Raw genomic sequence first — 23,097 nt, 5'->3', positions numbered from 1 at the left:
GCCACAAACATTAGACATTTTGTCTCTTTGAAATCTCACAAAAATAATTTTAAAAATTAGTATTTCCTTAGTGCTACTACACAGCAAGAGTGTGATGTTATTATTATATGGGTATATGTTATAGAGCACTGCCATTGTTTTCATTTCACAAATTAGGGTTTTGTGAAGTTGTATAACTTGCCAAGGGACATGGCTGGTGCAGAGCAGATTCAGAATACAGGTATTCGCAGCTCCTAAGATTTCTACCTGATACACCAAAGTCCAAACTTGTTCACTCCTGACTTTCTGTAACTCAAAGAAATTGCAGACAGGTATAGTAAGAGCTGTATAGGTGTTTAATGAATAAATATTATTGAAAATATTCCTCCTTCAAACCAATAAACCAAGTGAAATGCAGAATGGCTCAGGAAAGTGTGGGTCAAGGCTTCTTTGGGATCCAACAGGAACGTGGGGATAAGGAAAGGCTCCCAGAACAAAGGATCAGTGAGGAAACGGTGAGGCAGGGAGCAGGGAGCTAAGAAAGGGAAGCTCAGTGAAGGCAAGAAGCTGGTTATCCAGGACTAAGACGAGAAGAGAAATGAAAGGCCTGGGGATGACTGAGCACAGATGGGAGTCTGGGTGAGAGCAGGCCAGAGGGGAGAGCCCAGAGCTGCAGGGCCGGCCACAGGGTTGCTGGAAGGAGGAGGGGTGAGCTTAGGCCCTTTGGAACACTTTTCTTTCAGCTGCAGAGTACACTGACTGCCTCAGAAGGATGAGACAAAAACAGGAGGAAAGGGCTGGTGTCTGGGGAGGAGGGGCACCAAGCCTAGTCCTAGGTCACAGCCCCCGGCCCCATATGCCCATTCCACTCTTCCCATATCGTAAAGAGAGCAGAGCCGATGACATGGGGAACGAGACAACTGTCCAATTAAATTAGACCTGTAGACTGCATTTACTAGACATTTGGGCTTTCCTGGTGACTCAGATGGTAAAGAATCTGCCTGTAATACAGGAGACCTGGTTTGATCCCTGGGTTGGGAAGATCCCCTGGAGAAGAGAATGGCTACCCACTTCAGTATTCTTGTCTGGAGAATCCCATGGACAGAGGAGCCTGGTGGGCTACAGTCCATGGGGTCGCAGAGAGACACGACTGAACAACTAACATTTTACTATATATTTAGCGGTAAACTGACTGAATTATCTGGAAAATAATTTCAACTCTCCACTGAATTATGCTTGATTGTTTTGCCCTAGCCACCAGTGGAAAGCCTTTGATTCAGAGTCTGGGGTCCTTTTTCCTGAACGAGTTAAGTTTTCCTTGGCCCCTCTCAGACCTGGGTACCAGAGTCTAAGGAAACTCCGGGGTAGGAAGGAAGGATAATGGACCTGGGGGAAAAAACACTGAGTCATCTACCCAAAATCAAGGTACGTTATGGAAGGAATGTCCTCTTTAGTGCTTCACCTCCGGGTATCATTTAATAGCAAGTTAACTATAAAGAATACAATCTAACAAATTAAATTGCACACAAATACATCACAAACGCACCCTCGGAGCTAGATGATGACCATATATTGTTTTCCCTTTATAATGGAATACAATGGCTTAAAAATTCTCATCGCCAAACCAAATTCATCCTTTGGCACGCTTGTGAAAACAGCGAGGAAGACTCGGTCACTGATGGAAGGACAAGGTGACCTCCGTTCTCGAGCCGGGCCTCGGGAAGTGGGGGAGAGGGCAGGCAAGGACCGCCAGTATCAGCCATCAGGACGTCCTGCTAATAAACGACTTTTTCACTGTCCACACTTTAATTGGTTTACAGCCTTTTCTGTTTATTTATCCATAAGAGCTGCTGCTAAATGGCTCGAGAAGGCGCTCGCCTAATGGCTCGGTATCGCTGCCGGGGCTGTGGGAGGCGAAAGGGGCGCGGGCGTCAGCGGGAGTGAGAGCGGAAATGCATTTCACCTTTAATGGACTTGGCGCTTTTATGACACCCTGAGCCCAGTCCACAGAAGAAACACAACGCACCACCCAGCTCGCTGGCGAGGATCTGTATAAGCCTGGTAATCAGGCGATCCCCAAATCTTCTTACCTTGTCCCACCTAATAACAACAACAAACGGCCGTCTGACCTCGGGTTCCCAGGCCGCTTCTTTGGGCAGCCACCAGCAGCAGCAGCAGCAGAAAACGCTTACTGTGGGAGCGGGAAGGTGCAGACGGCCCACCTTCAGCCCCCTCCACCGCCCCCTCTCCACCTTTGGCGGCGGTGGTCCTGGCCCCTCGGATTCCCGGATTCTGCCAGCGAGCGCAGGGAGCGGGTTGGCTTTCTGCTGAGTGCCCCTTTCCTTTCTGCAGGACCGAGCAAAAATATTAAATGGGAGCAAATGAAGCATCGAAATGGAGGCCAATTTACAGAAATGTGCAATTAGACGAGAAGTGCAAAGTAAACACGTTGGGGAGAGGAGAGGGGTAGAGGGAAAGGGCCGGGGGAGGCGGGCTGCAGCTGAGAGGGAGGCGGGGGCTGCCGTGCGGAGTAGGGGGGCTGCGGAGGGGCGAGCGAGAGGAGGAGGGGGAGGGGAAAGGTGCCCGATCTTTGTCCCAAGCGGTGCTGCAGTCTGCTCATAACCACGTCGCCAAGTCAACCCGCGGCGACCGAGCCGATTATCTCCGAGGGTCAACACGCGGCGGCCCGGTCACCCCTCCGGCCCTGCCCTCCGGATCGATGTGGTCGCTCGCGGCCGGCGATAGCGGGTCCTCCGCGGACGCCGGGAACAATGGATTCATTGACGGGGGCGCGGAGAGATTAGGGGCGCGGGTCCCACGGCCTTTCGTTCCCCGGCTCCCTCGGACTGCAGGTGGCCCTTTTCCCTGAAGAAATCGCCAGAACTGCCCCCCGCCGCCCGCCGCTCTCAGACGCCGCTTCGGTGAGAGGGGCGCTCGGAGGGCCCCGGAGCGGCGCGCGTGCCCACCCTCGGGCAGATCCCTCGGTGCCCAGCGCTTACTCATCCCAGCACAGATGACGCCCGCACCAACATCTCACCGCAGAAGGAATCTGCCGAGAAGTTCAGATCCCTAACTAGGTTTTGCTTTTTAATGAAAACGAGGCATATTTCGGGGTAGCGCACGCACTGCCTAACCAGTGTGTTTTCCACCAGTCTGTTAAAATCTGGTCAAACCTGGTAAAGGATTGGACGCAGTCTGCAGTTTAGGAAAGTCAGTGCAGTGATTTTCTCTTGCTGGTTCCTTGGTGGTCCACGCTCTCTCTTGCCCAGGCTTCTCTGCAAAGGGGTCCAGGGTTTCTAAAACCCGCCTGGGGGTTGGAAGACTGCATTCATTTCTTCAGGACGCTCAGAATGCCCAGGGCGAAGGGGTCGGTGGCGTGGGTCCAAGGTTTGGTGCCAATGCGACCTCGAGATAGTCCGTGAGCACCACTGGTTTTGCAAAAGCGTCTCTATTCAGCGAGGACCCCGGAGTGCTCTGAGCACTCCTCTCCCGGGCGTACCTTGTCTCCATCCGACCCAGGAGTCGACTCTCTGCAGCAGCCCAACTCCCACCAGGTCTCGGGATTCCTGGGGGACTAGCAGATCTGGAAACAGGGTGCCAGCCACCTCCCCCAGCCAGACAGGAGAGGGGCTGCAACTTCGTTTCCCCCTTACCCCAGTAGGAACCTGCATTCTGAGTTGACCAAATGAGCCTCAGTTCCCCCAAATCAAAAATTAATAGTGCCTTTCAACTAAAGTTTTTTAAGCCATTGTGAATGTTTCTGAAGTTATAGTTTACACTCCAGAAATCCCCAGAGCACAACCATAGGCAAAAACACACTTCGAATCCTGGATCTTTATGCGTAACCTCACGGACATCACTCATGAGCGTGTACAAATTGCACAACCAAAATAGAACCAACGGCTTCCGACCTGCAGGGCTGAGGTCTGTGCATTTTTTTGGACCATATTCCCTAACAATATTTTTAAAGTCTGTTTACAACCTCCATATATGTATATACTTGTAAACTATATCAATGAACTAATATGTACAGTATGAAACATACAAGGAAAAAGACTGTTGGTGATGAAATATATTTCTATAAACGAATAGAAGTTCCTGCCCCACTTTGAATGTTCATTCCGGCCCCACTTTGGCACTGTTCTTTCAAGTGTGTGCAGGAAACCGAGCCGAGGGAGAAACGGAAACTTCAGGGGGCTCGTGGGGACCTGGATCTGGCTTCTTAAGGCCGCCGGCCAGGCCAATAATGGCCTCAGGCAGAGCCACGTGGGGCACAGCGGAGCCTATGGCGCGGCGGCCGCCCGCCCGTCCCGCCGGCCCCGGGTGCCCTCCGCGAGCCGCGCCGAGCTGTCAAAGCTGCAGGGGTGGCGCCCGGAGTGCCAGAGCCGCGCGGCTCCAAGTCCCCGGCCCCAGCTCGTTCTCCTGGGTCCCCAAGCCCAGGCGGCAGCCATGAACCGCGAGGAGCAGTACTACGCGGCCACACAGCTGTACAAGGACCCCTGCGCGTTCCAGCGGGGCCCGGCGCCAGACTTCAGCGCCAGCCCCCCTGCGTGCCTGTACATGGGCCGCCAGCCCCCGCCGCCGCCGCCGCCGCCGCCGCCGTTCCCCGGAGCCCTGGGCGCGCTGGAGCAGGGCAGCCCCCCGGACATCTCCCCATACGAGGTGCCTCCGCTCGCCGACGACCCAGCGATGGCGCACCTCCACCACCACCTCCCGGCTCAGCTCGCGCTCGCCCACCCGCCAGCCGGGCCCTTCCAGGATGGAGCCGAGCCGGGAGCCCTGGAAGAGCCCGGCCGCGTCCAGCTGCCTTTCCCGTGGATGAAGTCTACGAAGGCTCATGCGTGGAAAGGCCAGTGGGCAGGTGAGTCTGGCCCCCCAGCCGCTCTGTCCTCACCCCGCTCTCCGTTCGACTGCCCCTCTCTCCAAGCGATTCCCAGGACCCTCTCTCGGTCTGTGACCCCAGCCCCCAACCCCGGATAACCTAGAGTCGCACTAAACCATAGGGGCGCTAACAAGGCCATATCGCACAGAAGAGTGTTTTTGCTGTTGTTGTTTTTCCTGGCTCAATCTGGAGCGGCCTTTCTACTCAGCGCTCTTCCTGGGAGTTTAAACCCCTTCCTCCCCTGTCCGCTGAACTCCAGGAGCCCGCGCTTCCCAACAGCCTAGGTCTGGCCGAGTTCAAGGCTTCGGACCTTCCAATCCTCGTCCAGCGGGCCTCTCCCCGCCCCCCAGCCCAGGACTCCTCAGTGCCGTCGAGGGAACCGAGCGGGGCTCTGGGATGCTCCGGACCCCGGCTTCAGAGCCCCGGCTTCCTTCTCGCTCTGAATTCCACACCCCCACACCCCCTTACTAGCGGCTTCTGTGAAGCAAGCCAGACCATCTCAGGGACACCTAGTAGGTGGAGAGAAGCAAGGAAGGAAAACTATACCCAAGCGTGCAGAGGTATCCAGAGGCCGGGGCTGGGCCGGGAGGGGGCTCGCCGCAAGGCCGGGGACTGGCCACTCACCCCCGCTGGAGAGGCAAGGGGAAGCCCGCTTTTGAACACAGGCTGCTTCCCAGCAAGGCAGTTTGAGGAGGGAGATGCCCTCCTGGCACAGGCGGCTCGGGAGGTCCCTCGCGCTGGCCAGTACCGGAAAGTCGGCCCGGAGGCGCCCCCAGGTCCCTTCCAGGCCCGACCCGGCGGCGAGTTCCGGCCGCGCGGCCTGCACCGCCGGCACCGCGTGACCGCTTCCGTGCGGAAGCCCCTTCCAGGCTCACCTGCTCTGCAAGCCATGGACTTTTCTCCTCCTCCCAGCTAACAGTCGGGAGTCGCGGGGCGAGGCTGCAGGTGCCCCCACCCCGGGAATCCTCGGCCCCTAGTCTGCCCGGCCTGACTGGCCTGCCTGACTGTGAGCTGGCGAAGCCAGGCGGGTCTTTGGGGGATCCGGGTTTGCCCAGGGTCCCCGGGGCTCGCCTCTCTCAACCTTTCTCCCGAAGGTTCCGTGGGGTCTCAGGCAAGTCCTGAGGCAGGACAGAGACCAAACTCAGGCTGCGATCTTCCCCCGCGCCAACCAAACCCGGGACAGACCCTTATCCTGCCCTTAAGAAGTTGCCGCCAAAGGCCTCGGAGCCTTGGGAAATGCAAGGTTCTTGGGAGGCGGGAGGCCGGCGAGCCTGGACCTGGACGGGAGGTCCAAGAGCCGCCTGGCGCACTGGGGACGCGTTTCTCCAATTCCTGGTCCTCCTCCTCCGCTTCCTCAGGAAAAATTCGAGGGAGGTTCTGAAAAAGACTTTCTGAGGTGGGGTAACTTCCCCACCTCCTGGACTCCTGTGGACGGAAGGGGCCACAGTGTAAAACCTGAAGGCAAGATAGCAGCAGGGGTGATGGGGGGAGCTCTGGAGAGGTGACATTCCTGGATTAGAGGACCAGGGTCAGAGAGACCTGTGCCAGTGGGCCCTCCAACCTGGGGGAGGGCCCTCCTCCAGCCAGAATGCTGCTGCACCAGCTCAGTCCTCCCTGGAAACTCTGAAGGAACCCAAATTCAAGGTCTGTGACCCTTGCCTGGCCGCTCCTAGAGGGGCTTCACGCCCCTGGGGAGGAAGAAGTGACCCGAAGGGCTTTTATTCACACATCAATCGGGTACGATTATTCATAACAATATGAACTTCCAAAACCCTCAACCTAAAAAATGAACTACATCCACCTCACTGATGGGCTTGCCCCTAAATACCACCCCACCCCTCCTACGCATCACAGAAAGGTACAAACTGACCTCTTCCCTTTTCTGACCACCAGCAGCCTCCATCCAACACCTTCACATTCACTCACTCAGTCGTGTCCGACTCTGCAACCACATGGGCTGTAGCCCGCAGGCTCCTCTGTCTGTGGGATTCTCCAGGCAAGAATACTGGAGTGGGTAGCCATGTCCTCACGCAGGGTATCCTCCCAACCCAGGGGTCGACCCCTCATCACTGGCAGGCGATTCTTTATTGTGGAGCGACTGCGGGAAGCCCATCCTGCACCAGGGCCCCTGAGTTAGTGGGCCCTTCCTTTGAGGCCTCTCAGAGCACTGTGGTGCGGCTGGTGAAAACGGGCCAACCCTGCAAGATTGCAGGTTGAATTTACGGACTCTGAAGGAACTTTTTAGATGTTCTTTAAAAATATATTTTTTAAATTGGAGAATAATTGCTTTACAATATTGTGCTGGTCTCTGCCATACATCAAAATGGCTCCCTCATTTCTCTCGAAAACCAAGAAAGGCTTGAAGTGTTAAGATTCTGAGATGTCCCCAACAAGCAGGACTCCGCTGACTCAGACCTGAGCCTCCGCCTTGGCTTCTGGGCACCCCCTTTCAGTCTGGGGGAAAACCCCAGCAGGTTGTGCAGGGTGGTTAACCCTCCTAGCAAACACACACACTAGCTTTTCAACTCTAGCGTACAGGCATAGGAGAAATGTCTGCTCTACGAAGGAAACGATGATTTTGACCTGTTCCTGGTGTTCTGGGGGAACCGACTGCCCCAGAGTCCACAGCCCGGGCGCAGCTGGTGTCTCATCCAGAAAGGAAAATATTAGGGCCTGGAGGCTCGCAGCCTCGCAAGCGGCACTAATCCACTAGGATGGGCCTGGCTGTTACTTCTTTGGCCTGGGTTCCTCGACCACCCACCACTGACACCTCCCCAATGGGGTACCCAGCTCCCCGGTAGGGGGGTCAGGCGTGAGCCTCCCCTCTCAGGGAGCCTCTCCTCTCATCTCTGCCAGTATTTCAGGCCCTGGATGCAGAGGCTGGGGCTGACAGTGACCGTCCCTCGGGCTCAGAATGGCTCCCCTTCTGGTCCAGGGCAGGGACCCAGCTGAGGTCAGAACGACAGCTGCAGAGAATCTACCAGCTCTTGAGTTGGTGCTGATCACAACAACATAACTCTATAGAGATATATGATATGAGATACAACAATACATGTCATAACCTCCGGATTCTTATTAGCTCAAGGTCTTTCCAACTGAAGGTTGCATCCATTTGTTGGTGAAATTAATTTACTGTGTTGAGACCTCTTTATTATTATTATTTTTTAATGAACTAGTAAACTCCAGAATATGCCCGAAATGTGGGAGACCTGGGTTTGATCTCTGGGTTGGGAAGATCCCCTGGAGGAGGGCATGGCAACCCACTCCAGTATTCTTACCTGGAGAATCCTCATGGACAGAGGAAACTGGTGGGCCCCAGGCCATGGGGTCACACAGAGTCGACACGACTAAGCACAAGCCAGTAAGCCATAGGGAAAATTAGCATCATATGTGGTAAAGTTTGGTTTAGTGCCCTAGATATTTTATATGTCAGTTTATATCAGTATGTGAACTGAGTGATGATTTGAAATACATTTCTTACTACAAGTCATCATCAGAAAAGTTTTAAGTCCTTATTTAAAGACATTTTTTGCCTTTGTGGAATCCAGTTGGTTTAGATTCTTATTACGTGCATTTTGGGCTTCCCTGGGAGCTCAGACAGTAAAGAATCTGCCTGCAGTGCGGGAGACCCAGGCTTGATCCCTGGGTCGGGAAGGGAAGATCCCTTGGAGAAGGGAACAGCGACCCACTCCAGTATTCTAACCTGGGAAACTCCGTGAATAGAGCAGCCTGGCGGGCTACTGTCTGTGGGACAGTAGCCTGTCTGTGGGACAGGACTCTGCCACTAACACTTCCACTTTTTCACTATGTGCATTTTAATGAGCATCAACCCAACAGCGTGATTCTAGAACCACTGGTTGTTAGAGCCACGGGCAGATAAAGGACCTCCAAGAAAAGACAGCCTTACTGGGGAAGGCCTTTGAGCCCCAGACTGTACTTATGGATAGTTGGTTGGACCTCAGCGGCCAGAGCGGCTGGGAAAGGGCCAGGGCCGAAGGATCGAGCTGCAAGGGTGGGAGCAGGCGGGAGGAGCCAGGGGTCGGGGGGGGAGGAGGGCCCACATTCACGTGCGGTGTCGCCCGCAGGCGGTGCCTACGCAGCAGAGCCGGAGGAGAACAAGCGGACACGCACCGCCTACACCCGCGCGCAGCTGCTGGAGCTGGAGAAGGAGTTCCTATTCAACAAGTACATCTCCAGGCCGCGCCGCGTGGAGCTGGCCGTCATGCTGAACCTGACCGAGAGGCACATTAAGATCTGGTTCCAAAACCGCCGCATGAAGTGGAAGAAGGAGGAGGACAAGAAGCGCAGCTGCGGGCCCCCGGCGGCGGGCGGCGGGGACGCGGAGCCCGAGCAGGACTGCGCGGTGACCTCCGGCGAGGAGCTGCTGGCGCTGCCGCCCCCGCCGCCCCCCGGCGGTGCCGTGCCGCCCGCGGGCCCCGCCGCCGCCCGAGAGGGCCGCCTGCCGCCAGGCCTTAGCGCATCGCCGCAGCCTTCCAGTGTCGCGCCCCTGCGACCGCAAGAATCTCGGTGAGAGACTCGCGCAGGCGGGAGGAGCGGACCCAGGACCCCGGGTGTGACCACCGGCCCAGGCTGCAGGGGAGAACCCGGGGGGCTGTGAGGCGCCCGTGCCCACTGGGAAGCCGTGGGGAGACGCTGTCCCCCTCCCCGTGGAGAAGAGACTTTCTCTGTAAAGTCCGGGGCCCCTTCGTGTGAAACTGCTGGGACTGGCAACGTCTGGGCTGTTGAACCTCTTTTTAGAGAAGCCAACTCTTCAAAAAGACCATAAAAACTATACAGATAGGAACCTTGCCCCAACACAAGCAGGCGAGCCGGCTGGAGCCCCTTCATCCGCCCGGAAACAGAGCCATTTTTACTCTAAAGGTCTCTCTGCCTTTACTGTAGAAATAATTGAAAGGAAACATCCGAGGTTTCAAAGACCTAGTGAAATGGATGCTCGTGGAATAGAATAATTCCTCTTCCTCCTCTTCTCTTTCAATCTTTCCATCAGAACCAGACACCTCACTGCACATCCTTAGGCCTCCACTTCTTTTCTCTGAAGAAGAGACCACCTTGCAGGGGTCACTGGGCAGCAGCAGGGCTAGGGGGTAGGGGTAACCCCATTGTTCCAACATTCACTCCGCCCTGTTGGTGAGGTGGGAGGGACCTGGAGGTTTGGGGGAGAAAGAGGCCCCCTGATCAATTGCTGCCAGAGATATGTGGGTGTACGTTTAGTTCCTGGTCTCCTGGCAGGGAAGACTGTGGAGGTAAGCAGGGGGGCCTGACTCACCTTGGAAACTAAGGAGCGTGATTTCCACATCCTTATGTGGTTGGGGAGCTTGGGGTGGGGGGACGTGGAAATGGCTATTTTTATTTAAAGTTTTTGAATTACCTCACAGTTCTTTACAAACAGGTCTTTGGTTTCCAGGTCAGTTGGTTGTTTCAGGGTCTGGGTCTTGTGTTCAAGTGATGTTTGTGGGAAACGATGAATAAATACAGATAATTGGAAAGAGATCGACTGATTCCCCTTGCTTTGTATCAAACCCGTTTTGTGGAGCAATGATTCCAGTTCATTTAAAAAAAATTAAAACAGCATATTTTCTCTGGCACTACCCAGAGAAAAGTCAGTAATTAAGACATCACCTTTGGGTTATGAGGTTGAGAAAGCCTATCAGCGGGTGGATTTTTGGATTTGTTTTATTTTAAAGTTAGGAGTCACTTCTGAAGATGAATTAATTTCTTAGGCCCCAGAGATGGGGGGTTTGGAGATGGGGGGCTGTCCATGAATAGGTACAGTGTCAGAGCTGCCTCTCTGCACCGCTGGCACCCAGGCCCTCAGAGAAACGCCCAGAGCTGGCAGTCGGGCTGGGGGGCCAGGAGGCTTGTGTTGGGGGCACACAGGCCACAGTTCTGTGGGCTCCCGATCTCCAGACACCCTGTCCTCCCCACGACCCTTGGACGGGTGGCTGGCCCAGCTGTGCGCCTGAAGGCACCTCCCCAGCGCTCCCACCGGTCTGTCCTGAGACATGGACTCACGCCCAAGAGTCAATGATATTTTCTTTAGCAAAAAGACGAAAGGTTTGTTTCGTTGGTGGTTTTTGCCTCTGCTTGTTTTGCTGTTTTGTTGTCCTTGGGTTGTTTGCTTTTTGTTTTTCTGAGAGAAATCGAGTCACAATGTCCAAAGAGAAGCAGGTTCTGTGGATCAGAAAGGAGCTCTTCCTCATCAGTGAGACACCTCACAAGGCAGCCAGTGCCCTCACCCTGCAGCCTCTGTGCACCTGCCTGGGCTCGGGAGTCCAGCACCTCTGGGTTCAGACCTGGGGTCCCTCAAACACCGGCTGTGACTCTGATAAAATGACTCCACTTCCCCGTTCCTGGGCTTCTTGATCTGAAACGTGGACGCACCTCACAGAGCTGTGAAGTTTACACCAAAGAACACAAGCAACGCGCTTAATTCAGTATCTAGAAAATTGTTATCCTGTAAAATAGTTGTTTTACAACCGCGGTCGTTTTCTGGGGAACTGCGGCTGCAGCTCTTTGCTTGTCCCCACAGCCTTTCTCCTTCGACAGAGCCCCTCTTGGTCACGTGCCCAGTGGCCTTTACTGCGCGCGTCCTAGTTTGACGCCGCCCCGCCTCGTAGGTACACTTAGACTGCCCGCAGCATCCCTGACCCGGCAGCTGCCTTCGCCGGACACCGGGGGAGCTGATTCTGGGGAGGAGATACTACGGAGAGAGGACCCTCTGGAGCTCGGCCTCCCAGTTGGTGGAGGTAAGGGGATTTGAGCTCGAAGACCAAGGAGATGTTGAGGTTTCCGGCGGGGACTCGGGATTCCAGGGTTCCGCATCCCAAGGAGAAGCCCGGGCCGCCGGGGCGGGCTTTGGAGTGGAGAGCGCAGTCTGCCTCCGGCCTGCCTGCGGCCTCCAGCTTAGCGGGGCCGGCGCCTCCGCGCACGAGAAGCCCGGCTTTAGTTCCGCCTCCCTGGGCTCCAATCACCTTCTATCCCTTTAGCTACGCGGGCCCGGAGGCAAATCCCTGAGTTCTCCGGTTCCTCTGTCTTCCCAGACGGTAAAGAATCTGCCTACAATGCAGGAGACCCGGGTTCGATCCGTGGGTCAGAAAAATCCTCTGCAGGAGGGCATGGCAACCCACTCCAGTATTCTGGTCTGGAAAATTCCATGGACAGAGGAGCCTGGCAGACAACAGTCCATGGGGTCGGGGTCGCAAAGAGTCGGACATGACTGGGCGACTAACATTCTGGAATATGGGCTCAACGCGAGAATGAAATGAGGTGGTGTCCTTCAAGTTTATTGCTGTTCGGCGCACAGGGATGGGGGAGGCCGAGAGGAGATGCTGCTGCCAGTGGAGGCCGGCCCCCCAGGAGCCCTAGGAGATCCAGGGAGGCGGCGGAGGGCGGGCCCGACTCGTCAGGTGGCCTGGAAGACAGCGAGGAGGGGAAGAGCTCTGTCGGAGCCACGCGGGGCCTCACCTGACCGGATGGGGCGCGCGGTCCGGCACCCCCGGCCGCCCAGGTCCCAGACCCGCGTGCGGCTGGACGTGCGCTCCCAGTCCGCGTGGCCGCCCTCGGCCGTGGGCTGGCGGACGCGAACCTCCGGCCGAGGGCGCCCGGAGCTGCCAGACGAACCCCCGCGCGGCCCAGGTCCCCCGGGTGAGGAGGCCTGAACGACGACGGGCCCTCCCTGGAGCCCGGAAAAAGCCGGCCGGGGCTCAAGGGACCGCCGGGCGCCGGGACCCACGGTGACCGCGGTACCTACCTCCCCGGTGGGGCCAGCGGCCTCCCTCCGCTCCTGGGCGCGGCGCGCTCGTCCTCGCGGTGGACACTCGGAGCCGGGGCGCCCGGACAGCGGCCCGGCGCGGAGGGAGAGGAGGCCGGCCCGCGCATCCACGCCCGCCGCCCGGCGCAGGGCATCAGCGCGGGGCCGCGGAGCCCACCTCTCCGCCCGGAATCTGCCGTCCGCCGTGAGGTACGATCGTGGAGCCGCGGCAGCGTCCAGGCTCAGCCGCAGCTGCCCTCCCGCATTCTGGAGACCCCGCGCGAGCCCCGCGCCACACCGCCGCCACCAGCAGCCATGGAGGGCGCGAGCCGCGGGGAACCCCGGGCCTCCCGGTGCGGAGCATCGCGATCTCAGAGTACCGGCCACAGTGCTCAAAATCCCCTTTTCTCTTGCGGTATTGTTCCTTCCTGTAGATTTGCTAACGGTTTCACCAAGAAGTTCTCACATTGAAAGCCAAGTTCATACCACGCGGTAACCACATATGAAACCGAGGTGATTTCGGGGTGCGGCATCTGTAATTCGCTTGCCCCCTCAGATCCGGGCCTGGCGCCTAAACGGGCTCTTGACTGGGCGCCTCCTCTGGGCCGGCACCTCCATAAGCCTGCAGTGCTTGCCCTGAACGCACCCAGCTTTGGAAAGCGGGGTCACCTTTCCTGATGTCCCTCCCAGTCACGCAGGTTGGATTGATTATCGCGGTAAATAGGAGTCACTCGGGTTCCTCCAGTTTCCCCCTTTGCACAACAAAGGCTGTGTTGATTTCCCAGGTTAATCTTGACCCTCAGGCCAGCGCTGTCACTCTCTCCGTCTGCTCTCCTTCCGCTAATTCTGTTCAGTGCATTCGCTGAGGTGAAATCTATTGCAGTGCCCTTTGCCTTTGTTCTTTCATTCCCATTCTTTTCCTTCTTTTCTTTCTCTCCAGATCTGTTTCCATGTCGGCGTGCCTATGCCTTAGGGTGAGCGTCCATCTTCATTTCTCGGTTTGTCTGTTGGCCTGTGTGCATGTGTGTGCATGTGTTTAGGATGTGTCTCACGGGGGTTTGCAGTGGTGGCACTGATCAGTGTGTGTGTAGGGACCAGGGACACCTTCCTATACACTTTTTCCCCCACCCAGGACAGCCTGATGACATTGCTTCTGATGCAAACTGGCCCTTCAGGTAATTGTGTCAATTCTGTGTGCTGACACAGTGTTTTCTGGCAGGAAAATCAGTCTTCGGAAGAACACATGTTGGGGACTTGAGTAGAAGCTGGCTGATGGCTCAAGTGTTGCACAATTGCCTAAGGAATTGAAATTGTTTTTCTTTCTAAGAAAAAAGTTCACAACTGAGTCTTTCATACTTCATAGACGGAGAAACCATCCTGAAAATCCAGTACTTTGAAGAGTCAGAAGAGGGAAATACTGAGTTGACACTAATCAAATTTTACTCAAAGCCCTTCTGACAAGCTAGATGTGGGAGCAAGGAACCTAACGGGACACTGAGGCAGTGCAGCAGCAAGCAGAAGGGCTTCCTGGGAGTGATGGAGCCTCTCAGCTGGCAGCCAGCTTTCAGGAAATTACCACCACCGGAGGATGGCTTGAGCCACAGACGTGATCTGCGGTTGACTCCTAGTAGGAAAAAGAGGTGAGGCTCTACAAATAGTGGCTACCAGTAGCTGTTTTAAGAGTGAGAGTGACTGATATGGGTCTTGTGGATTACCTAGTGATTACCTATCAATGCCAAGTTCCCTTATTAAACTGTGCTGTGTTTATATATCATGAAAGAGAATAGGTGTAATCAAATTTTATTTCTTTTTAAGTTAAAATTATTTTTCCTTATAAGTGAAATGCCATCACTTTTGTAGTCTTTATTTTTTTGGCCGCATCATGTGGTATGCAGAATCTTAATTCCCTGACCAGGGATGGAGCCCAGGCCTCCTGCATTATGAGCATGGAATCAACCACTGGCTTGCTGGGGAAGAACCTATAATTCACTTTTCAGTAGAGTTGCTTAGAGTCTTTCCCTAAATGCAGAACATGATGTGATGTGAAGTCACTCAGTCGTGTCCGACTCTTTGCGACCCCATGGACCGTAGCCTACCCGGCTCCTCCGTCTGTGGGATTTTCCAGGCAAGAATACTGGAGTGGGTTGCCATTTGGACATCTTAAATATATGCCATATTATCAGAATGCAGTCAAGATTCTTACCTACATCATAGAACACACTGAACTCTCACATCTAGTCATAATTACACACATAAACTTGTAACAGTATTTTTGCTGTGATTAATTTATAGCAATTGAAATCCATTATATTTCTGAATTCTCAATTAGTCTTACACCCAAGGGAATGAGAATTTGAAAAATCATTTATCCTATTTACACATGCTCTAAAAAATTCAGAAGTTTCACATGTCTAGATATGTCTGGAAATGTTGTCAATTTGAAATTGACATATTACATGGAACTATTTCCACCTTGGTAGTTCTAGAAATGCAATAAAAGGTATAAAATAAGCTTCAAGGTTTAAAAACAAATAGAAAATACAATTGAATTTATTACAATAAACAAATATATTATTTTAATTTAATGTTGAAAGTCTAATTTGCTAGACCAAAAGTACAGTAGATTATTTCTCCTCTGGATGAGGAGACACAAGAACACATAGATGTTATAAAGTGCAAGCCAGCTTTCATGCTGCCCGATGTCCTGAGATCCAGTGGAGGAGAGAGGGAAGGATATCTGAAGAAATACAGAGATTAACAGTGCTGTTTCTCAGGGTTTAACTTCTCCTTTTGCATCTACTATTTATGGCAATTCTGAATGAGGGCAAATAACTTAATCCCTTTGAGCTTGTCTGCTTGTCTGTGAATTACTGATAGTGACACCTCCTGTGATTGATCTGCAGTCTGCATGCATGCTCAGTCATGTCCAACTCTTTTTGACCCTGTGGACTGTGGCCCGCTAAGCTCCTCTGCCCATGGTATTTTCCCAGCAAGAATACTGGAGTGGGTCGCCATTCCCTCCTCTGGGGGATCTTTGCCACCCAGGGATTGAACCCATGTCTCTTGCATTGGCAGGCGGGTTCTTTACCCCCGAGCCACTTGAGAAGCCCATTCTCAGGTGATTGCTGAGGGTTAAATGAAATCATGTGTGTAGAGTGCATACATGGGTGATCATGTGTGTACAGTACATTCATGGGTGGTTGGTGTGTTTCCTCCAGAAACTGAAATCATTCACATCTCACTTGAGCAAGGACAGCACTTTGCTCAGTGGACCTCAGAGGTGATAAGTGACACAAAGCAGATGTGTGCCCTTTTGTCTGGGACCTCAGAGCCTCCTCTGATGGCGAGCTAGGTCCCATCCCGAATCTTCACAAGAGAGTGTGTGTATTGAAAAACCACATTGGTGATGACCAGGCAGAAGGACAAATCAACCACCGACTCTATCATACAGGCAGAAGCCAGTCACGCTGAAGTTACACTTCGGACAGTGCTGATGCCCCAGTTACCTAGCAGTATGTGTAAGGCACATATGTTTTAACTAATTTAGGGATCGTCTGATGACCAAAGAAAGTGTCTTGACAGAGGGGAATTTGTTTAGGGGCCCCCAGGCTCCCCAGGATAGGCGATTGTCCCAGACCTCCTTAATAAGTCATTTCCTTTGATGTTATTGTGTGGTTAGGTTTGGCTGTGACTACTGGAAACCCAAAATATCCGAGGTTGAAGAGTGAAATTAATTTCTATCCTACATGGAAGTGTGGAGACAGATGATTCAGGACTGGAATATTGCTCCAGAGTTGCCTGGGGCCCAGGCTTCCCAGGTGGCTCAGTAGGTAAAGAATCCACTGCCAATGCAGGAGGTGCAGGTTCGATCCCTGGGATGGGAAAATACCCTAGAGGAAGGCATGGGAATCTGCCCCAGTATTTTTGTCTGGAAAAAGTCCCATGGTCAGAGAAGCCCGGTGGGCTACAGTCCACGGGGTCACAAAGAGTCAGACTCGACAAGTGACTGAGCACAGCACAGGTTATTCTGACTTCCCTTTCTGATACTGCTAAATTTGCCCCCATTTCATGGTTCCATAGGGCACTCCAGCTACAACACCCACTTTCTAAGCATCAGGAGGAAAGAAACAAGGACAAAGGGTAGGCCCCTGTGATGGGTGGAATATTGATCCCTGAGAGATGTCCACTTCATAATCCCTTGAACCTGTGGCTGTGTTCCGTTATAGCACAAAAGGGTCTTTACAGATGGAGTTAAGCTGGGGACCTTAACTTAATCCTGGATTATCTGCTGGGCCCAGTCTAATCATACAAAGCCTTAAGAGCAGAGAGCTTTCTCCAGCTGGATTCCAAGAGATGGGGCAGCAGAAGTGTCAGATTCCATGTGTGGCAGGTGCCTCTGGCCAGCCCTGGGGTGCAGGACCCACGAGCCAGCGCTGGCCAGAGGCCTCCAGAGGCTAAGGGCTGCCCCCAGGTGAAGATCAGCAAGAGAGTGGTGACCTCGGTACTGCAACCACAGGACCTGGATTCTGCCAGCAACCGGAGTTCTTCCCAGAGCCTCCCTAGCAGAGCCCAGCTGGCCAGAAACTTGACCTTGACCCTTGTGAAACCCAGAGCAGAGAAACCTGCTGGTTGCAGAAACTGAGAAGTAACACACTTGTGTTGTTCTGTGCTGCTGTGCAGCAATGTGTCTGCAACAGTAAAAAAGGAATACTGTCCCCTTTTCTTGAATGACACTGCAAGGAAGTGACCGCACACCTGCTTACGCATCATGAACAGGACTTCAGTTACATGAAACCACGTGGGTGCGTGGCAGGCTGGAAAGTATAGTCTCCATTCTGTGTGGTCGTTTGTCTAATTAAAAACGGGAAGGGGAAGCATTAAAGGAAGAAGGGTATCACGGATACTGGGGACAGCTTGACGTCTCCACCACTGTCACCAAGAGTCTGCATTGAAAACTTGACATCATAACTTGGTGCCTTCTGCGAAGCCCCCAAAGAAAACAGTACTCATTACTGTATATAGCCCTCGTGCTGCGATTTAGTGTAAGAAGGAAGTTTGCTTGGACAAACTTGCTTACTTTCATCAGGCCGTGAACACTGTACAAGGTATTGTTTGCCTTGTCTGTTCGAAAGCCAAAAGCTAAACGTGTCTCCCAACCTTGGCTTCTATTTCTGCTTTCACCGTTTGTCGCTCTTCTGAACTGTGTGTCAAATGGACTGGGTATCTTTAAGTCTGTTTTTTCACTGGTAAATTGGAAGAAATACCCATCTCACAGGATTGTGGTAAGAGTTAAATAACGTATGTAAAAATTACTTTCTGGCATGGAAATGGGCCTTCAGTGTATTTCATGGTGGTGGTGGTTTAGTCACTAAGTCGTGTCTGACTCTTACGACCCCATGGACTGTAGTCCGCCAGGCTCCTCTGTCCATGGTATTCTCCAGGTGAGAATACTGGAGTGGGTTGCCATTTCCTTCTCCAGGGCATCTTCCTGACCCAGGGATTGAACCTGTGTCTCTTGCGTCTCCTGCATTGACAGGCAGATTCTTTACCACTGAGCCACCAGGGAAGCCCCTCAAATCCTCTTAGGCACATCTAGATCATAGAATATCGGGTCTGTTCATTCTCCCCTCCAGGATTGTCTCAAGTCTCTTTCCTCCCCAGCTTCCTCACCGCCTTGGTTCCGCCCCACCCTCCTCCATCCTCTCCAGTCCCGCTGCGGGAGTCTCACTGGCTCAAGCTGCACCTTCCCCGTCCACCCCGCACTTGGCTTAGGCCAGAGGGCTCCTCTGACACGGGCACGTGTCTCCATGATGCAAAGCTTCTTATGGGCCTCCACAGTCTGAAGGTCAAGTCCAGGTCCCTCAGGCTGGACTCTCAGGCCCCTTGGTTCTCTGAGTCCATCAGTACTCGTGTGGGTCCCAAACCCCCAGGGCTGCCTCTAAGCAACGTTCTTTTCCCTCCGACTGGAAAGGCTACCGACTCACCCTTCCTGTGCTCACCTGCCTTCCCTTTTCCCCCCACCCTTCCCAACACCGAGGTTTATCAAGTAATAGCTCTGCCGGGCTCTGGAGCAGGCCCTGGGTTCTCTGTCAAGTCCACTAGCTCATCAACCACTGGATGTCCTCCATGGACTTCTCCACACTTTCAGAGCGTCTCTCTATGGCAGCTCATTTCTGTGACGCCTGTGAAGCAGGGTTCTTGTCTCTGTATCTTGGTGTAGTCCCGGCTCACTCCAGCTGGGCCGGGCCGGTGATTTGAACCAGAAAACTGCAGTAAAACGGATGCTGTGCCAGTTTCCGGCCTAGAGGAAGGCCTGGCATATGTGCTTTTGGAAGCCACCTTGCTGATGAGGCTGTATAAAGAGGCTGCCTGGAGAGGAGTTACCCTGGGACAGATGGAGACAGAAGCCCTGGCCTTGGGGTGTCTCAGCAGAGCCTCTGAAAAACCCCAGCCCAGTCACCATGTGACTGCAGTCGTGTGAGGTCGGCAGAGCTGCCCAGCCCAGTCAATGGGGAAACTTGTGAGCAGCGTGGACCCCTACGTCTGCTGTACAGTAATGGATGCCTGGGACACCCCTTCCCCAGTGACTCAGTGGTAAAAAAAATCCGCCTGCAATGCAGGAGCTGCAGGAGACATGGGTTTGATCCCTGAGTTGGAAGATCTCCTGGAGGAGGGCATGGCAATCCACTCCAGTATTCCTGCCTGGAGAATCCCAAGGACAGAGGAGCCTGGCGGACTACAGTCCACGGGGTCACAAAGGGTCAGACACGACTGAGTGACTGCGCACTCACGGCACAATAGACGCCTCGGACACCGCTTCCCCAGGCCCCGCTCCCACTCTTTATCCCCACGGTGCCTTTGCATTCACACCTTTACCATCTTCCTCACTACCTGGCATGGTCCTTCTCCTCAAATAGGGAGTGAGTTTCTTAAGGGCAACCCTATTTCTTTATCTGAAAAGATTCAGTATGAAAATAGAAAGCACTTGAAGTGTTTCAAACTAACGGTAACTCAGCACTCACAATACCACTGAAAGACAAGCCCTCACTGGACTTTTGGCTTCAGGGTCTTCTTACCATGGTTGTCAGGACAGGTCTGGAGGCTGCTGACCTCTTCATGGCAGCCCCACATCCAAGAAGATGATGGCCAAACGGTGGAGTGTGGAACGTGCCCACGGAAACACTCACAGGATGGGTCAGCCGTGACTATCACAGGAAGAATGGCTCCTGCCCTCCCTCTCTGTCTTCCAGTTACTACGTGAGTGCATTTCGCTGGTGGAAACTTAACTGTGCCCACTGGCGTTGCTCCTCAGATTTCTGGGAGATGTAGGTTTCAGCCTCCCAGCTAATGCTCAGCAAGGAAGACTGTGGTTAGAGAGACTCATGAGAGCCAAGGGGCCACACGTGTGCACTTCCAGCTCCCAGCACAGCATCCTGGCAGGCGCAGAGTCTTCAGGACAGACTTGCTGAACGAATGGATGAAAATACAAATTAACTAGAGTATCCATCACTCAGTCTCGGGACCTCGATGATGGTCCAGTGGTTAAGACTGTGCTTCCAATGCCGGGGGTGTGGGTTCCACCCCGGCTGGGGAACTAAGATTCCACATGGTACAGAGTACAGCACACACACCCACACACACAAAATCAGTCAGTCTGCCCTACAATTGTCCCCTGGCTAAATCAGGTCCAACTCTGCGAACCCATGGACCGCAGCATATCAGGCTCCCCTGTCCCTCACTGTCTCCCGGAGTTTGCTCAGACTCATGTCCTACAATTACAGGCCTGTTATGAACTCTTTCCCGTGTTAAGATGCTGGGAAGGAAAAGGTAAATATATAATTTTTTTTTTTCCCCAAGAGCAAAATCTGAGCATGGAGTTGAGTCATAGAAAGGGTGGAACACGTGAGTGAATTTTGTAAGGTTTTCACTGTGCTTTGTTGTGGGATCTGTATCTTCTCCCTTGTCATATAAATGGTGGTTGTTTAGTTGCTAAGTCATGTCTGACTTATGCGACCCCATGGATTGTAGCCCACCAGGCTCCTCTGTCTGTGGGATTCTCCAGGCAAGAATACTGGAGTGGGTTTGCCATTTCCTTCTCCAGGGGATCGTCCCAACCCAGGGATCAAACCCGGGTCTCCTGCGCTGCAAGCAGATTCTTTGCCAACTGAGCTGTGTAGCCAGATATGAAATCCATTTCAAATGTTAACTTTTCAACCTGTTTTGCAAATTGTAACCAATTTCTCCTGGAAATAAGGAGGTTTCTTTTCCAAAGCCAGCCTTGTAGCTGATTCTGGAAACACAAGTATGTTTAAAGAAAATAAATCAGCCACAAACATCAGATTCTTGAAAACAGTTACAACTAAGTCCCATATTGACAGGTAAATTCTATGGCTTCACCTTGAACATTATTTAACCTTGGGGGTTAAATAAAATCACTTCACACATACTGTTTATTTATCAGGCTCTGTCACTTAGGGTGCCACGTTGTTGTCATTTCCTCAGGGATGAGGAACGGGCCAGAAACTCAAGACTCCAGGTGTCTTAGTTCAGCCAGTAATTAGCAAAGGCAGGTGAAGAGCTCATTTTAGCTGTGTTATTTTCACTATTTAAAAATGCAAGTATTTGTTGAGTAACCAAACACATATTAGAAGAGTCCTCATCAATTCCTTTAACCTCAAACCTCATACTCTGTATATCAAATATCTGAGGGTTTGTGAGACCATATGGCCCATGTACAATTATAAGCACGTCCCCCATACAAGAGGTTTAGCCATTTGTGAAAACAAGACTAAGGGGTATTTTTGGAGAAATTAACTGATCTGTGGAATTTTTGTTATTTGCTTATATTACTGTTGTTAAGAACTTTGAGTTGCTTTATATTAATATGGGCTTCCCTGATAGCTCAGCTGGTAAAGAATCCACCTGCAATGGGGAGACCTGGGTTTGATCCCTGGGTTGGGAAGATCCCTTGGAGAAGGGAAAGGCTACCCACTCCAGTATTCTGGCCTGGAGAATCCCGTGGACTGAGGAGCCTGTCCATGTGTAGCCCACAGTCAGACATGAGTGAAGCGGCTTAGCATGCAGGCATGCCACAACTAAGAGTTCTCATGCCACAATTAAGACCTGGCACAGCCACATAAATACATAAATAGACATTTCCTAAAAATATAACCAAATAGTGATAAGTAGCTAACTCTGGGTTATGCAACTGGGTATTCTTTTACATTTTACTTTAGGGTCTTCTGCTTTGTTTATATTTTTGACCATAGGGTACTCATTTTAACATTAATAATACTTATTTTTACTGTTATTCATGATTGAGAGTAGAGAGATAACAGATGATTTTTCAACCTTTTTCTTATTTGAACCTTACTTTTTGTGTCCAGAAGAAGTGGACATGATTTAAAAGAACCCTTTCTAAATTGTCTGCTTCTCCTACAAAAAGTGTAACAAGTGTATCACATTGCAGCAGGGACTGTTCTCAGAGGCCCTAAACCCTTCTCCACTTCATCCATCATCCTCAGAGGTGGAAGCCTCCACAACCAGAGGCACAGCACTTGGGAAGCCATCAGACTAAGGAAGCTGGCAGCCTGGACAGGTCAAGATCAAGATGCCTGGGGGAGGGAAGGTCGCCTCCAGGGGTGGGAGGGTGTGGGGACAGGAAGACACTGCTCCACCCTTCTGTGCCTGTCAGACCCCTGCCAGAGAATCCCTGGACTGTGGATGGAGTCACCTTTATCATGGGCTTCCTATGGTGTGATTCCTTACTGTGGTTTTCCGTTTCATGGTTGGTTTTTATTCCATAAACTTGGATGAACTACTTACTATTTATCAGACCCTGTGCCAATTGTGTTACTCACTCAGTCATGTCCGACTCTTTGCAACCCCATGGACTGTAGCCCGCCAGGCTTCTCTGTCCATGGAATTCTCCAGGTGAGAATACTGGAGTGGGTTGCCATTTCTTTCCCCAGGGGATCTTCCTGACTCAGGGATGGAAGCCAAGTCTCCGCATTGCAGGCAGATTCTTTACCATCTGAGCTATAGGTAAGTCCCTACTAGGGGTAGAAAAAGAGAAAATATAGGATCCCTACTTTCAATAAGTCCATCATCAAATGCAAGAATCAGACAAGGGAAAGGGTGTATTATAACAGTGCGATGGTGCCTGAACACAGATTTATGCAAAGTGTTTGAGGAAGACAGAGGAAGGGGACACCAGGCCTGGGGGATCTGGGGAATCTTCACAGAGTTTGAAGGAAGTGAGCTGGAGAGGGGAGGAAGTTCCCTGCAGAGAGAGGAGAATGGACCAAATCTTGGAGGCCAGAAAGAAAAGACACAGGGGAATTCTAGAGCTGCTTTGAAGGTATTGCTGCTGTCAAATTACTACAAATTTAGTGGCTTTTGTTTTTGCTGTTCAGTTGCTAAACCGTGTCGGACTCTTTGCGACCCTATGGACTGCAGCACGCCG

The 23,097-nt window shown here is 52.6% G+C and overlaps 1 protein-coding gene across 1 annotated transcript; it reads left to right on the top strand.

Annotated features, from left to right (window-relative positions):
- The first annotated feature begins 2,579 nt into the window (after positions 1–2,579).
- On the top strand, positions 2,580–10,372 carry PDX1 (pancreatic and duodenal homeobox 1). The gene is made up of 2 exons (XM_027973895.3): positions 2,580–4,840; positions 8,947–10,372. The coding sequence occupies exons 1-2, from the start codon at positions 4,429–4,431 to the stop codon at positions 9,390–9,392; spliced, it is 858 nt and encodes a 285-aa protein (XP_027829696.1). The 5' UTR covers positions 2,580–4,428; the 3' UTR covers positions 9,393–10,372.
- Positions 10,373–23,097: the final 12,725 nt, after the last annotated feature.

The sequence above is a fragment of the Ovis aries genome, chromosome 10 (genome assembly GCF_016772045.2).
Source record: "Ovis aries strain OAR_USU_Benz2616 breed Rambouillet chromosome 10, ARS-UI_Ramb_v3.0, whole genome shotgun sequence".
NCBI classification, from domain to species: Eukaryota; Metazoa; Chordata; class Mammalia; order Artiodactyla; family Bovidae; genus Ovis; species Ovis aries.
This window is presented reverse-complemented; position numbering and strand designations above follow the sequence as displayed.

What these genes read in the sequence shown, in the direction of transcription:
- PDX1 (XM_027973895.3), top strand. Translation starts at nt 4,429, where the DNA reads ATGAACCGCGAGGAGCAGTACTACGCGGCCACACAGCTGTACAAGGAC. An exon ending in GTGGAAAGGCCAGTGGGCAG is followed by an intron (nt 4,841 to 8,946) that starts GTGAGTCTGGCC and finishes TGTCGCCCGCAG; the next exon opens with GCGGTGCCTACGCAGCAGAG.